Source organism: Protobothrops mucrosquamatus, unplaced genomic scaffold (genome assembly GCF_001527695.2).
Source record: "Protobothrops mucrosquamatus isolate PMUCROS unplaced genomic scaffold, P.Mucros_1.0 scaffold613, whole genome shotgun sequence".
Lineage (NCBI taxonomy): Eukaryota > Metazoa > Chordata > Lepidosauria > Squamata > Viperidae > Protobothrops > Protobothrops mucrosquamatus.
Genome location: NW_015386910.1, coordinates 310,830 through 327,652, shown reverse-complemented (window position 1 = coordinate 327,652; position 16,823 = coordinate 310,830). Strand labels below are relative to the sequence as shown.

Here is a 16,823-nt window from a genome sequence, read left to right as displayed (position 1 = left end):
ATTAGCAGAAATAATTTCCAAGATCTTATTTGTTAAATACTTTATGAGTTTCCTGCAAACATACTATATCATGGTTCACTTTTTTCAAATAATGAAATATTTCTTTTTCTCTTTTGTGGGGAATTGCCCCATTGACATTCCATGTTAAAATCTTGCAATCCATTTGTTGTGAAGAGGAAGTTCCAGGGATTCTAGCTGAAGCTCCCATCTCCACAGCCCGTCCTTGATAAGCGTCAGATCTCTTTTTATCTTTTTCTTTCTGCTCTTTATCTTTTGAAAAATAGTATAGTTCCGATCCATGTTTTTCCAAAAAGACTTGTGCTTTAAGGACTAAATTTAGTTTATGTCATTGATTTCTAAAGATAAAGATAACACCTTCCAGCCTATCCCATTGAAAGAAGAAGAATAAGGGGGGGAAATGTAAATAATAGAAGATTACTGTTACGAAATTGCTGTTAAAATATATACTGTGTATATATGTGTGTTATGTTTTGTTTTGTTTTGTTGGTTTAAATAATAAAAATTTATAAAAAAAAGAAAGAAAGAAAGGGAATATTCTTTTGTTTCAGGAGGGAAAATATTCTTTGCATTTCCTTAATATTGTAATCGGAATTTCTCTGAATATTTGCACCTCTTTTTCAGAAATGTTAAATCTCTGATGGTAAAGTTTCTGAATTACTTGCTCTTTAATAGATTTTCTTATAAATTGGATTATAACATCTCTTGGCAATTGTCTTCTGACCGCATACGCTGACTTTATTCTGTAAATTTCATCTATTTCTTTAGAGAAGTCTATTTTTCATTATCAAACCATTTAGTCATTTCTGTTGCAATTACATCACTTAAGTTGTGAATTTGTTCAGGAATTCCTCTGAGGCACAGAAAAACTTCCTTCTGTTTCAAATTCAATAACAGTAAATGTTGGTTAAGAAGATCTAACCTTGTGTCTGTCTCATCTCATCTAATCTTTATATTTTTAACACCTTCTTTAGTTTGTTTTAACTCTGATACTACTAATTCAAATTTTTTATCAGATTTTTCATTCATCTCTTTTATTGTGACGTGTAGCAAAGAAAATATTTTCTTAAATACTTCCATAAGGAGTTTGATGCTGGACTCATCTAAATCACATTTTAACCTCTCCAATTCCTTCTTAGGAGGCATTTCAGCAAATATCCTCTCATACAACCAGTTGCTGGCAGCAGAAAAGCAGGTAGAAGTACACTGTTCTCTTTTTAAGGTCAGATAAGGAGTTCTAAAAGCAAAACTAAGCAGCTGGCAGGAGAAATATTGTTGATATACACATTCACAGAGTAGAGAAAAAAAGAGGTTTCTAAGCTTTTAACGTAGAAATACGAGAATTGTCTGCAGGGTGCAGAAGAAATAGAATAAAGATATATAAAATCTTTTCAAGTTGAATATATATACAGTCTTTTTGATAGAAGTTCAGTATAATTAAATCAGTAACTCATTTTCTCAGTAATCTAAAAAAATCTTGTTGTCATTTGTCTTTTCCATACGAATGATTAATTACTTCAAGACACTCCTCCGATGTTATAAAATCAATTAGAGTCCAGGAGGAGGGAAGGTATCTGAATTCTAGCACACAGCCAGCAATTAACATGCAAAAAGTAAAAAAAAAATTGCAAAAGTGTGAAGTTAAAACAGGTGTCTTTGAAGACAATGACTGGGTGAACATGATGTCACTCCTCTTCTTTGGCAAACTTACCAGGGAGAAACAATTTGCTGAATACACACACACACACACACACACACACACACACACACACAGAGAGAGAGAGAGAGAGAGAGAGAGAGAGAGAGAGAGAGAGAGAGAGAGAGAGAGAGAGAGAGAGCCAAAGAATGCCATCCCAGAAGCTTCAGGGCAATTCCTTGCCATTCCTTTTCTAATCCAGGAATGAAGTAGCTACAGAGAACTGCTATGTAGCTATCAAACCAGACATTGTCTAACAGAACAAAGTTCAGAGCACCATACTGGATGGAGCAAAAGGACTGCAAATTAAAGCTTATAATTACAAACTATGTGCATTTGTTGACAATTTCATATTGATTGTGCAAGACCCACTAGAGAATATTGAACATGTTATGAGGAATATCAAAATGTTTGGAGAAATTGTGAGTTTAAGAATAAATAAATCAAAGACGACTAAGAACATAAAGATGGAAGATCAAAAGAAATTGGAATTTAAAACTGGTTTTAAAGTTGTGAAAAAGGTACAGTACTTGGGGGTGACTTTTACTGAGGAAAATTCTAAGCTTTATAGCAATATGGATTAGAGATTTCACTTTCAGGATATATCTAAATTTATTTGGCAAAACAAAAAACCAAGAATTAAATATAAGTTGCTACAAGATTCTAAAAATAGAAGTCTGGGTCTGTCGGATCTTAGATTATATTATGATGCTTGTTGTCTGGTATGGTTAAAAGATTGGATAACTTTAAAAAATTCAAGGCTGTTAGACCTCAAAAGTTTTCATTTGAGATTTGGGTGGCATGTCTATCTGTGGTATGACAAAGTAAAAGTTAACCCTGGTTTTAAGATTCATGCTATTAGGCAATCAATTGCATGTGTATGGTGGAAGTATAAAACAAGATTAACTTGATAAAGTGCCACTTTGGCTATCACCTCATGAAGCACTACATAGAACAGAGATGACATGTCGAGACATTGATATTTGAAAAAGAGGAATTTAAGATAAAAACAAGAGAACAACTAGTAAGTGAAGGATTTGCTTGTGATTGGTTTAATTATTATAATTTTTTTGAAAGATTTAAACTTGATTAAAAAAAAGTTTTCACAGGAACTAAATCTGAGTTGGACATTAATTTATGTTCTGGAGATGACCACTTGAGTTCTAAAGTGTTACATAAGTAACATAAAATGTTACTCAAGATGAATCTAGAAGATGACTATGTTAAAGAGTGTAAAATGGGCAAAAACAATTGGTATAATGTAACACTAGATAAATAGGAGAATGTACGGACGAAGGGATTAAAATTTACATTAAATTATAGTTTGAAAGAAAACTTTTATAAAATGGTGTATCTTTGGTACTTGACCCCAGATATACTAGCGAAAATATATAAAGGGATTTCTAATAAGTGCTGAAAATGTAGTCAAAATCCAGGTTCATTTTATCATATGAGGTGGTCTTGCAAATATGTGAAACCATACTGGAGAAACATAATAATGACAATGCAAAAAATAAGATACAAATATTAATGAAACCTGAAGCTTTTCTTTTATGTATGATGGAGAAGTCAATTTGAAAAACAATTTGGGATGCTATTTCTTCACTTTGTGATGGCTGTGAGGATTGTACTTGCCAAATGCTGGAAAGAAAAAAAGATGCCAACTGTTGAAGAATGGATATGTATATATATAATGTAATAATGTATACATATGAAGGAGAATTTATTGCTTTTTCTTTTCTTTCAGCACCCAGCCAGGGTGGATCCTACATGTTAAATGTTACATTTAATTGACACTTTTTCCTCTTTTTTTGTACACTATTTTTTTTTTGATGTTGTTAGAGTTGAATGTATGCTTTTGTTTTGTTTCATTTTGTTGTTTGATTTACTGTTTTGTATTTTATTTTCTATAATAAAACAATTTTTTTTTAAGAAAGAAAGATTAAGAACAAAAGTCCAGCGATAGAATCCAGCTTATAGTTAGGTCATGATTAGTGTCAATTCAAATAATGCAAAATTCAGCTTAGTGCAATTTATAAACTGATAACAGGTCATATTTAATGCAAGCCAAAATTCAAGGCTAGTGTGCACACAGTGGAGGTTAGCACATGTGTAATTATGTGTGAGGTCTTAAGATGCTGATCGTTGTTTATGCAAAAAGGAGAAAAGGAAGGTCCAATATCTGAGGAAAGCTCAAAAAAGCTCATTTTGAAGAACTATAACAGCATACAGCAAATAGCAGGTGTGCTTGATACAAGTTTATTCTATTTTACTGTTGTAATAGAATTTTCATTAATAAACATATACAAATTTATGGTTAAATATTTTAATTGTCTATTTATATCCAGCTGGAACCAACTACTTTATTTCCCACAGAAATATTACTTTGAATAGTACCAATTTGAATAATGAGACCGTTTTGTGGGATCCATTAACCACACTGGTGAAGATCTACCTGCACCATGGAAGCGTATTCCAAAGTCCAAATTTCCTCTATTTATTAGCCATTCTTGCATGGCTCGTCTTCTTCTGACACTAGAAGTCTGGCTTTAAGGGTATGGACTACGTACGAGACGAATCAGAATGCAATGGAAATCAAGTTATGTGAAATCTTTGTTTGTAGTAAATATCAAAATGAAAGAGAAACTGGTCGGGAAATCAGAATACAGAACACCGTGACCAGATTCCATTTCTTTTGCACAGTTTTCTCTGGCTTCCAACTCAGTGGCTGAGCTTAAAAGATTTCCTCCACTTATTCCAGAATAAGTGGAGGTATAACTATCTCCTATCTTTCCCTTTTCTAGCAAAACTAGGAAAATATTTCTCTGGAGGAGTCACTAGCCTGCCAAAGAGGGTAGGTTAGGTTACTTAAGTGGCATTTTCTATTTTCTTATTCCTTTAATTCTATGGAACACACACAGTCGACATTTTTATTGGCTTGTTTATATGAGGCCTACTAGGATTCTGCTTTCCTTCCACTTTTTCTTTTCCATGCACACAAGCTGACCTTCCTGTCTTTCCTTGCTACTTTTGGGGGGATGACCCCATTAGTAGCGCGGAAAGATGCCTGGAGTATTAATTGACACGTTTCTTTATAGTTCCTTGTGTCTTACTGTTGAAATTGGTTGACTATTTCTAAGACCTTTCAGTATTTATCCACTCATTCATGTAATTTTATTTATTCCTTATATTTATATTGGGTGTAACTTAACAGATTTTGGGGGGGATCAGCAAGACCAACAAATACAATACCATAGAGGTGTAAACAAGAGTGGCTTTATCATAAATTAATTACAGTTTTTCTGTAATTAACTATCCTAGTGTAACTAACTATCCTAGTGTTGTCAACACTTGCAATCTTTCTTCGCCACTTGTCTCTACTCTTAGCCCTCCACATACCACCACAGCTGGAATCAGAATTGCTAAGCAAGGCAGTTTTTGAGTGAGTCACGCTTGATTTCATAACCTTTTTTTGTTAAGAGAATCACTTGTTGTTAGGTGAATTATGTAGTTGTTAAGCGAATCTGGTTTCCCCTACTGACCCTACTTGTTGGACGCCAAGTGGGAAGGTTGCAAATGGTGATCCCATGACCCCCAGATGCTGCAACTGCCATAAATATATGTTGGTTGCCAAATATCCAAATTTTAATTGCATGACCATGTGGGTGCTGTCATGGTTGTAAGTGCAACAACTACCCTGTTTCCCCCCAAATAAGACACAACCGGAAAATAAGCCCTAGCATGATTTTTCAGGATGCCCGTAATATAAGCCCCATCCCCAAAATAAGCCCCAGTTAAGTTCGTCAGCCAGACGGATGCATTTAGTACCGTATTTCCCCAAATATATGCCCTAACTGGAAAATAAGTCCTAATGCATCTTTTGGAGCAAAAATTAATATAAGACCCAGTCTTATTTTCAGGGAAACACGGTAGTAATAAGTAACATTTTTTTCATTTGATTTTGAATGGTTGCTAAACGAATTGTTGTAAGTTGAGGACTAGTTGTATTTTAGAGCAATGCTTCCATAGTTTTTCCATCCTATAGCAAAGGAACAATGCTTTGGTGCCTTCTTGGATCTTTGCATAATTTCACCCTCGGTAGGTATTATAGTTACTATTGTGCTGGAAAAACTGCTTCAAAAACATCATTCTTGTTATTAAGCAAAGCCAATGAATGTTATTAACCAGGTCTAGGATCTTTTCTCATCTCACCCCAGTGAGAAAAGCCACAGCTGCACCAGTGGTACAGATTCATCACTCATGGAACTTGCACAAAAGGAAGAGCTTGGTGAGAAAATGGAGAGGAGAATGTAATAAAAGCCCCAAAGGTGCTTTTTCAAGAGGCAACTGGACTTTCTTTGTTTTTTCTTGAAGATGTTTCACTTCTCATCCAAGAAGCTTCTTCAGTTCTATAGTAAAGGGTTACAATGAGGGGGAAACTTGGGCAGCATAATAAGCTCAGATGGTCCTGATGGCAAGAGACATTACATCGAAATGCACCCAAGAGTGAATCCAATCCATATCTATTCCTCTGCAGAGAATTTGCAGTTGAACTGCAAAGCTAGGATCACATTTGGGTTGATGAGAGAGAGAGAGAGAGAGAGAGAGAGAGAGAGAGAGAGGGAGGGAGGGAGGGAGGGAGGGAGGGAGAGATCCCTGCCTTCCTCATACTTGCAATCTTTTATTGTTACCTTTTATTGATTTTAGTGCAATTTCTTTGTTTGACTACTGCAAGCCATTCAGAATCATTGAGAGTCAGGCAGCTTGCCACGTTTAAATTATGACAATGATGATGGTAACAATTATTCATTGATCTGACAGTAGATAGTCTTCGTTTTACCTATCTATGACAACATGGTATGGAAAAGGGATCTCCCTATTTTAGCACACTGGAAAAGAATCAATTTTACAGCACACATATACAAGGCTATACAATATGCCATTTCACCCATTCCGCAGTTAAAGCACATGTGGAAGGGTGATGGGTTTTATTTCTTCACACAAGGCATTAATTTTCGAGAAATACTACCCAGTGGAAAAACTGCATGCTGACTTTTCACTGGCTCCAAGCTTGGTTTTCCTATGTTTACACCAAGTGACTGGTTGGACTTCATTATACGCCAAGTATTTCCATAGATCAGAGGCAGTGAGACCTATGTAACCAACATAAAATAAATCACCTCCCTATGATAAATGGTTCTATTAGCAATCCAGATTGTTAAACTCCGATAGAACAGAATAGAGGGAGCACCAGCCCATTCATTCTCCCTCCGGCAGATACCAAGTTGTAAATAGGTTATTTTGTGTGTAAATAACACATTAAAACTCAGCATTAGCTGTGGCTTTTGATAGAGAGGAAATTGTTCCAAATAAATAATCCAGGACAGGAATGTAAAATAAGCCAGATTTAATAGTGCATGCCTCCCGTTGCCGTGTTAAACATGACTAAAATGATAAACCCCAGAATATACTAATAGTAAACCATGCTCTGACATCAAAGTAATGAGGCCATATTTTAACCTAGCTTTAGAAATGCTAAAATTAGTCTTGACAGAGCCAGACATCAGGAAAAAAGTGCTGCCAACATAAACACCATCAATTTACCAACTTGGTATTTGTGTCATGCGGGGTGCATAGCATTATGGGGTGCAAGATGGTATTTTTTTGGATTTGATAACAAGGCACTTGACACTCTGAAACAAGCGTGTGCTGAAAAATTGTACAAATATGTATAAATTCATGATCATTTCCAGTTCCACCAGCCAGAATATTTAAAGAGATTTCAAATTCAGATTCTATCTTGAATACGAAGTTGTTCTTTTAAATGTGAGCAGTTCAGCAGTGGCATCTCTTGCTGGCATTAATCTTGGCAAGCTTCAGATAAGACATCTCATAAAACATAATTGCATAGAAGCCATCAAATGCTATGAGATTAAGAAATCCTACCTAAATATTATGTGCCATCAAGATACTTTCAGCTTTTAGCAACCACATATATACACCTTCTCAAGGATGATCTGTTCCTAATCAGGCCCTTTAGACCTTCCAATGGTGTACCCATTGCTGCTGTAATTGAGCCCATCTATCTGTTGCTGATCCATCTCTTCTCTTTCCTTCCACCTTTCCTACCATTATAGACAACTCAAAAGAGCTAGGTCTTTGCCAATGTGTATAAAATATGATAATTTAAATCTGGTCATTTGTACCTTCAGTGAAAATGCTGGGTTGAGTTATTTCATAAAACCTGTTGGGTTTTTTTGGCTATCCATGGTATTCTCAGAAATCTTCTCTAACACCCGAATTCAAAAGCATCAATATTCTTTCTATTCTGGTTCTTCAAAGTCCAAAGATTCCCCTTCCACACATCTTTTATCTTTCATCTTGAGGTCTTTCAACTCCTTGTATCAATTATATAGTCAGTGTGATAGTTGTGTATTCCATCTGCTACCATCCATGTATTGTTCAGTTATTTAAAGACTTGAAGAAATCACTAGATCAGCACACCCTTTTAAGTTGCTGTCATGCCTCATTTGTTTCCTGGGTCATACAGTCCTTCTTACTATTTTCAACTTTGACATTCCACTCTCTAACTCCAAGAAGCACCTCTTGCTTAAATGATCTGTTGATTTCAAATTGAACTTGATCATAAAATCAACTTATGCATCAGTAGTTGGAACATAGACAACTTCTGCATCAGTAGTTGGAACATAGACATAAAAGTCATATTAAAATATTGTCTGCAAGGTCTAATTATATAACATTATTCAAACTTTGATTGCGTTGAACCCAGGTATTGTCCTTGCTACATCCTTTCCAATGTGAAAGCAACACCACTCCATCTTGTTTTCATGTCCCAAGTAGTAAAGAGCATGATATGGCTGAAAGGGTCCAATTCCAGTTCATTTCAATTCTGTGCCTAAGATGTCAATGTTTAGTTGATTTATTTCCTCTTTCACTGTGTTGAGTACATTTCTTCTAGGTTTCATGTTTCCATTGTTAATTCCATCTTAATTTTTTTCTTTTCCTGCATGGCAATGACACATTACAAAGGCTTTAATCTAATGATGGCATAAACACTATTAGTACTCCAACAAATCCCAAGCTCAGTAGCCAATTGAGTGCCCTCCGTCCTGAGGAAATCAACTTCTATATCATCAATCACTTTATCTTAACTGTTCATGTGGGTTTCTTGGTAAAATATATGAGTGGTTTGCCATTGCTTTCTCCTATATAGAATGAACTAATTCCTTTATGGTTGACACTGATGTCTCCAGCATCTTTCTGGGTCACTGCCAGTAATATAGATGCCTACTTGCTTTTGGTGGGCATCTTGGATGACCCAGCTGGGAGTATATACTCTTAGCATATGCTCCTGGCATCCTTTCACTCTCAGGAGCAGCATTCCTTCTGCCTCCATAAGGCAATAGCACAGCTTGAGGGGATCCAAATATTACATAACCACTACCGGGCTCTATCATATACTAAATATAATATCCTAACTTTTAGGTAGTAACAACTATGAAATTTTAGTTTTTTTTCAACCATTTTCCAAGGAGTAAGAGAATAGGAATATTTAATAGATTTGTAAGAAAATAGGAATAGAACACTTGGGGGCCTATCACAATATATTCAAATATATTGAATCAAAACAGCATCACCAATAACATAATTTCTGCCTGAGTGTGCCTGACATAATTAGCTGAGCATGATTGATATAATACAAAGGTCAAGCTATCTTCATGCCAAACATGACCTCTGGACATATCTATGTGATTTTCTAGATGGTAGTAGCCAGGTTGTTTAATATTGCCCTTTTTCGGAGAAGAGATCAATATCTGTAAAATGGGTGGTGTGGTGTTGTAGTCACTGTGTCCAACATCCATGTAAAAGGGGGCTTCAATCATTTTGCAGATTTTGATTCTCCATTTCAAAAACTCCTGCTTCTGGGATTCTTTAATCTCCTAGGCTGATACAGTACCAAAGTTTACAACTGTCTTTTGTAACATTCTTGAACTTGAAAAATTCTGCAGATATTTGTAGTTGTTTGGGTGGGAATCTTACAAACAAGATTTCCTAATTGCTGCTAGATTTCTAAACATAATCTGAAAGTCTGGTGGTTTAAAAGGGAGGCCACAGGTTCTGAATTCTAAGTAATTTGACATTTTCAAAATTTAGCTGCATGTTCAGTGATTCAGATAAAGAAAGATATTTTAATAAACAATAATAATTACTAATGAAATAAGATATCTTATATTTGGGTTTTCATAATACTAATACCATATGGATTTTTATATTTTATGCCTCTTGTTTTTGCATTTGTTATTTTATCTGATTGTTGTGTACCATACAGAGTCACTTTTAGCAAAATGGGGGACATTACAGATTTGATAAATAAAATAAAACTATATATTTAGAAAAACCTATTATGGGCTGTACCTCAGGGATCCCCCCCCCAACCCCCAGTCTGTGGCCCACTACTGGACCATGGCCCATTGGGAACCAGCCAGTGCAAGCATTGAGCAATTGTGCCAAGCTTCATTTGTGCATGCCAGGGTTAGACTGTGCGTGTGAAACCATCCCCTCTTCCCCACCAGTGCTGCCAGTCACCACTGCCATCGCTGCAAGACTGGGGAGCAGGAAAAGTAGGGGACCACTGCTTAGCCTTCAGAATGGTGAATACTGAATGCAATACTATATTGAGGAATGTCTTATTTGTAATTGGTCTGCTTTGGTGCAGGTAGATTTATGGCTTCAGTTTAACCACATGTGAGAGCTTGTGTTTCCATGGAATCCTAGAATCAGAGCAGCCCAAGATATGAATCATGATGGGAATATACTGATGGAAGGATACTAACTATTCAAAAGAAACAGACCTAACGAAAGAGGAGGTAGAGTTGCATTATATATAAAAGATCACTACCTTTCTACAGAAATCCACAAAATCAAGGATGAAAACCTCCTAGAATCCATATAGGTCAATATAAAAGAAAAAAAAGAATGACATTGCTATAGGCATATATTACAGCCCACCCAAACAAGCAGAAGAAATAGATGAACTTTTTGCTAAACAATTAACAAATGTATTTAGTACAATAGTAATGGGAGACTTTAACTACCCTGATAACTGGGAGATAAACTCTGCAGCAAGTGGAAGATCAAACAGATTCCCAACCAACCTAGCTGACAACTTTGTCATCCAAAAGGTAGAGGAGGGAACTAGAGGAAAAGATATACTGGACCTAATTCTTACTAATAGAGAAGAAATGATAGAGGGAGTTGTAGTTGCTGGAACTTTGGATGAGAGTGACCATGTCATATTGGAATTCAATATAATGCAAACACAAGCAATAGAACATAATCCACCCAGTGTTTTAAAATTCAAAAGAGCTGATTTTTTAAAAAAAATTTATTCCTTTTTCACTATACAACAAAAATAATTTTTAATGAAGCTGATTTTTAATGAAGAGAGAGTGTAAGAAAAATTCCATGATGAAAATCCTAAAGGGGAAAACAACTCAAGAAGTGTGGGAAACTTTGAAAAATATGATCATAAAAGCCCACTCCAGCACAATACCATTGAAAAAGAAAAACAAGAAATCCAAAAGGAAACCAGCATGGCTGCACAAAGATCTCTTTGATAAACTGAAAGACAAAAAGGACAAGTACAAAAAATGGAAAGAGGGACACATAACTAAGGCAAAGTATCAGCAGATAGCCCGAATCTGCAAAGATGAAGTCAGGAAAGAAAGGCTCAGAATGAACAAAGACTTTTAACAAAAGTCAAAGATAATAAAAAAAGGTTTCTTACAACAGTAAGCAACAGTAGATCCACTTAAGAGAGAAGATGGCAAAGAAATAGCAGGCAGCAGAGAGAAAGCAGAAGAGATTAGGTGAAACCTGGCTCATAAACAGTAACTGTGAGAGGGACCTTGGAGTCCTAGTGGATCAGTGGTTCTCAACCTGTGGGTCAGGAGCCCATTTGGGGTTGATCGACCATTTCATGGGGGTCGCCAAGCAAGGCTGTCCGCCATATTTTTGGCCGCCATTTTTTTTGTCCGCCATTTTTTCCCCCTTTTCCGGCGGGTGCCTTACCTCCCTTGGGCTGGGCCAGCTGGTGGTCGGCCTGCTCCGTCTCTGACGCTTGCCAGCAACGCCTCAGCCGGCGCAGGGGGCGGAACCACGCATGTGCGGCGCTCCCGGGCAGGGAAAGTCCTCGACTTACGACCGGTTGGGTAGTCCTCGACTTACGACCGGTTTAGTCCTCGACTTACGACCGGTTTAGTCCTCGACTTACGACCGGTTGGGGTCGCGGCATTAAAAAGGTTGAGAACCACTGTAGTGGATGATCACTTAAATATGAGCCAGCAGTGTGAGGCAGCAGCCAAAAAAGCTAATACAGTCCTTGGTTGTATAAACAGAGGCATAGAATCAAAATCATGTGAAGTATTAATACCGCTTTATAAAGCCTTAGTAAGGCCTTATATCCAGCTGATTCATTAGTAAAGTCACAGCTTCCTTCAACTATGTATGGCAAGGGCTGGCAACCAAAGGCCCTGGAATATATCACTGCAGCTCCCAAAAATTTCCAACATTGCTGCTGAAATCTAGCACAATCTTAGGGGTATCTGCATCATCAAATTTATTTATTTATGTAAATAAAGATGTAAAATTGTGACTCCTTCACCTCAGAGACATTGTTGTTTTACCATAGTGTGTGGAGGGGGGGGCAAGAAATGCAGTCTTCAATTACAAAAAGGTAATCTATTACTGGCATGAAACCTAGTTTACATTAGCCTTTCTTCATAGGCTGATGAGCAGAAGGATGGCCAAAGAATGACCGAATTTCTCCCACAGAGAAAACCTGCCTAAGGTCAGAAATGTATACAGTTAAGATCCTCAGTATAATGAGGCTGCAGAAAAAAACAAAACAAAACCTGAAAAGCATAAAGAATGTGTTATGAAATAACTGCATAATTTTTAATCCTTCTTGGCAGGAAATTTAAGAAAGACTGGGATTAATGAACAAATTCAAAAACAAGTTAAAAGGAAACCAGGCTTAAGAGTTCAGCTCTTCTCTCCCAGGGATGGGCCCTCAGCTGTCTGAACAAACAAATATGTTTTCCTCTCCTGAGACACTATTTAAAAACACTGTAAAACTCATCTATGTATGTCTTTTTCCCCTCCCCCAATTTTCATACAAATTAACATTTTCCAGATGTTTAAAAGGATGTTTTTTGCACCTAGAATCCAAACATGACAGTCCATAAATACTTTTTAAGAAATATTTTCCTTCAAAATTCCACAGTTTTCTTCCACTCAAGGCGACATACTGTAACTCAGAGCAGTATAATTTTTATTTCTTCCCTGTTCCCTCCAATTTTTTTTTAAATAACTGAATTGTAGAGCAAAAACGAGTAAGTATCCTTTGAAAAAGGGAAAGCTACACATTTTGAACGTATACCCAGCCCTGCAGGGAAAAATAGTAGGGAAACTTTCTCACTCCCCAAAGTAATGTTATCTATCAAAATGAAGATGAATGATTTATTTTCCTAGATTGTTTCGATGTAAATATAAAGTGAGGGAAAAAATAAGGAAATGTATGTATACTAAAGCAGAGCTGGCCCAGCAATGAGAAATATTTTTGACAGGCCACAAAGCAGCTGAAAAAACTTTAGACAGCTGAAGATGCCACTTGTCACATTCCACTGATCAAGTCCCAGCTAATGTGTTCCTTCAGTTCCTGCTGCGAAAGGTTATTTTATCCCACATAACACAAACAAGGAGTGGGTTGGTATCGAACCAACACAAGCAAAAATCCTATGATTATTTTTTGTTGTTTCCATCCAAAAACAACAAATACCACCACTTTCTCAGTCAGCTTTCCATAGATGTGAAGTTCAAAGGGCCACATCTCTGCACATTTAAAATGAATAGGCAAAGTTTAGGAAGAGCATCCTTCCCCCCAGACTGGTGAACTTCAGTTGTGTTAGAATGTAACTTACAGAATTGCAAAAGATCACAGCAGTTAATGTTGGCTTCAAATTCTGAGCAGCCCTTCAACAGTGGATGCCAAGTCAAGGAAGGCTGATGTCAGTACTCATTTTATATCTTCATTAGATGCTAATTGGGGTTACTAAGAAAATAACTAAAATTATATTTTGTTAAGCTTGCCTCTTTAAAAAAAATTATAAGATTTTTTATAATGTTTGCAATATTTTACCTGTCTGTCGCTCAGGATCGCTCTGTGAGGGAGATGGACAATTTTTAAAAATTTGATAAATAAATAAAGAAAATAAAGAAATACCAACCATGGTCTCTGTAGAGAAAAATCTACACAGAATGAAACTCCATTGCTCTCATACATATGAAACATCTGATGGGATTTTCATCCATCCTGATACCAATTGTATAAATGCCCCAACCATTTGCTCCTCTGCATGGTGTGGAGCTCTAGAGGAAAGCAATCTAAACATGTCATCAGGTTACTGCCTAAATTCAAACTGACTTTTACAGCATAGGTTTCCAATAGCAACAACTTTTCTCACTTCCTTGCAGAAAGTTAGGCTTGCAAAGCCCTCTTTTAAGAAATATTAGCTGTTTTGTTTTAAGAAGCATCATTGGTCTTTTCAGATTCCCCCCCCCTCAAGTTATTTCCTGGTTAACATTACTCACTATGTAGCCCAGACATGTAAAACACAAGGCCTGGGGGCCGGATGCGGCCCGCGAAGTGGTTTCATGTGGCCCGCGAAGCCATCCTGGAAACAGTGAGGGAACGGCCCCCGCTGCCTTGGCCCTGGCCCACACCAGCCGGGAGCCAATGTACAATTTTGTGGTGGCCATCTTGGCACTTGCCCTGGTGGACCATGTCTTGGCACTTGCCCCAGTCCCACCCCCTTCTGCCAGAGACCCTCAGATCTGTCCCACTCCTGCCCAGGCCCCCATAGGCACCCTTGATGCGAATGATGTAGAACTGGCCACGCCCACCCATTAGGCCACACCCACTCCATCCATGCCCACCCAGTAGGCTGCACCCACTCTGCTCCCCCACCCGGCCCCCCCAGGGCAACCGCAATGCTGATGCAGCCCTCAGTGAAATTGAGTTTGACACCCCTGATGTAGCCCTCATGATCCTGCATTCATCCTATTTTTTTTCTGTTACACATTCGTATTATGCAAAATGAGTAACTTTTTATATATCCAGAATGGTGACACTCTATATGCCACAAGGCTGGATGGATATCCAGCTTCAATCTTTATCCCAAAGTCTTATATTGCTCTTATTTTCAGAGAGTGTTTGCTTCAGAAAACAAAATTCAGGAGTCAAAACAAACAGCATAACCTGTCAATTATAGTATTTTAAAACGGCGTGTTTGTTTCTTTGTCAAAGAGGGACTAAAATTTTCCCCTTCACTTTGGCAGTCAGTAAACAACAACTGATCATCAGTGCTCTATCTCTGGAGGAAATGAATGCAGAAATCATGTCAGGCTCAAGTAGCCTTTATTTGAGGTCCACTTTTGAGTAGGGTTGCCAGGTCTGCTTCCAAAAAATAGCGGACAAGCGGGGGGGGAGTTAAGTAGTAAAAAAAGTAGACTGTACAGCTTTAGATTACGTGCCATTTCATCATAAAGCTTTTGAATAAAAAAAGTCCACTATTTTGTGAAAAAAAATAGTGAACATAATGTGAAAAAAGTGGACTGTCCACTCAAATAGTGGACACCTGGCAACCCTACTTTTGAGTCACAGTTGTCTGGCCAAATGTGTCATTCTGTGAACACCCGAGATCTGCAAACACTCAATTTTCCATTCCCTGAAGCTAAGGCCAATAAACTCAGCATCTTAGCAGAAGGCTATACAGGTAGTCCTCAACTTCCAACCATTCATTTAGTGACCATTCAAACTTACAACACTGAAGACTTATGACCCTTTTTCTTACTTAGGACTGTTGCAGCATTCCCAGAGGCACGTAATCAAAATTCAGATGCTTGGCAACTGGCATTGTATTTATGATGGTTGCAATACACCTACGACGGGGTCACGCAACCGCCTTTTGCGACAATGCAAGGTCAATGGGAAAGCCAGGTTCACTTACCCACCATGTTACTAACTGCAGCGATTCACTTAACAACTGAGGCGACGAAGGTTGTAAAGTGGGACAAAACTCACCTAACAAGAAATTTGGCGCTTTATTGCAGTCATAAGTTGAGGAGTACCTGTATACCTCTCACATTGGAAATCCTAAGGCTTTAAAATGAAGCCCAGGCTTGCTTTCAAAATGTGAGAAAGGACTACAAAAGTTACCTCCTTGAGTCACCACGGCTGTTGGTGCTGCGGCTGCTAAAGGAACTGGTTTCTTCGTGGGTTCATTAAAGCCCCCGTCTTCCAGAAGGACACTTTTCTCTTCTTTTTTTGCAGAAGCCATTGATGTGGATGTTTCCATCTTAGTCATGCATATTCCAGCTTCCTGGTCCTTAAAAAACAATACAAAAAGTTCAGTGTTTCTTTCTTTTCTTTTCTTTTTTCCATTAACGACACAAAAATTGCTTTTGATGGAAATTCTTTCAACCTATTCCAAAAGATAATTAAAAACAATAACAATAAATATTGGTTTAATTGCTCATCAAGTTTTTGTCAAGCTGTGGTAATTGTATCCAGAAAGGATCTGAAGCCACATTTTTTCTAAACTATGGTTGACTTCAGATTGATATATACATGCACACACACACACACATACACACAAACATACAAACATATGCACATACAGGGTGTACCAAACATTGAACCTGTAGACTAATCACGATGTTTTATCATTTTTTTTTCCAGAAAAAAATGCTATTGTACTTAGGAATGTTTGAAAGTCACGTGTCAAACAAGGAAGTGTTTAGAAGAAAATGGCAAACAATTTAAACATTTAATGTGATTTGTATAATAAACTGTCTACAGAGCCTGACTTTGGATACACCCTGCATGTAGTCATTCATTTTTCATTCTATTAGAGTATCTTCCATACCCTCCCCAAAGGTACAACTTTACAGTGAACTGCTGATTACAATTTGATAAGTAGAACAATTAGGAACTTCAAGAATATTTATATCCTTTTACTGAAAAACA

At 37.2% G+C, this 16,823-nt stretch overlaps 1 protein-coding gene across 1 annotated transcript in view; it reads right to left on the bottom strand.

Moving 5' to 3' along the window:
- GLI2 (GLI family zinc finger 2) overlaps window positions 1-16,152 on the bottom strand; it is a 204,943-nt gene extending 188,791 nt beyond the window's left edge. Inside the window, exon 1 of the mRNA XM_015817638.1 lies at window positions 16,014-16,152. Coding sequence (XP_015673124.1) covers window positions 16,014-16,152 — 139 coding nt within the window. The remainder of the gene's footprint in view (window positions 1-16,013) is intronic.
- Between the last annotated feature and the right edge of the window lie 671 nt (window positions 16,153-16,823).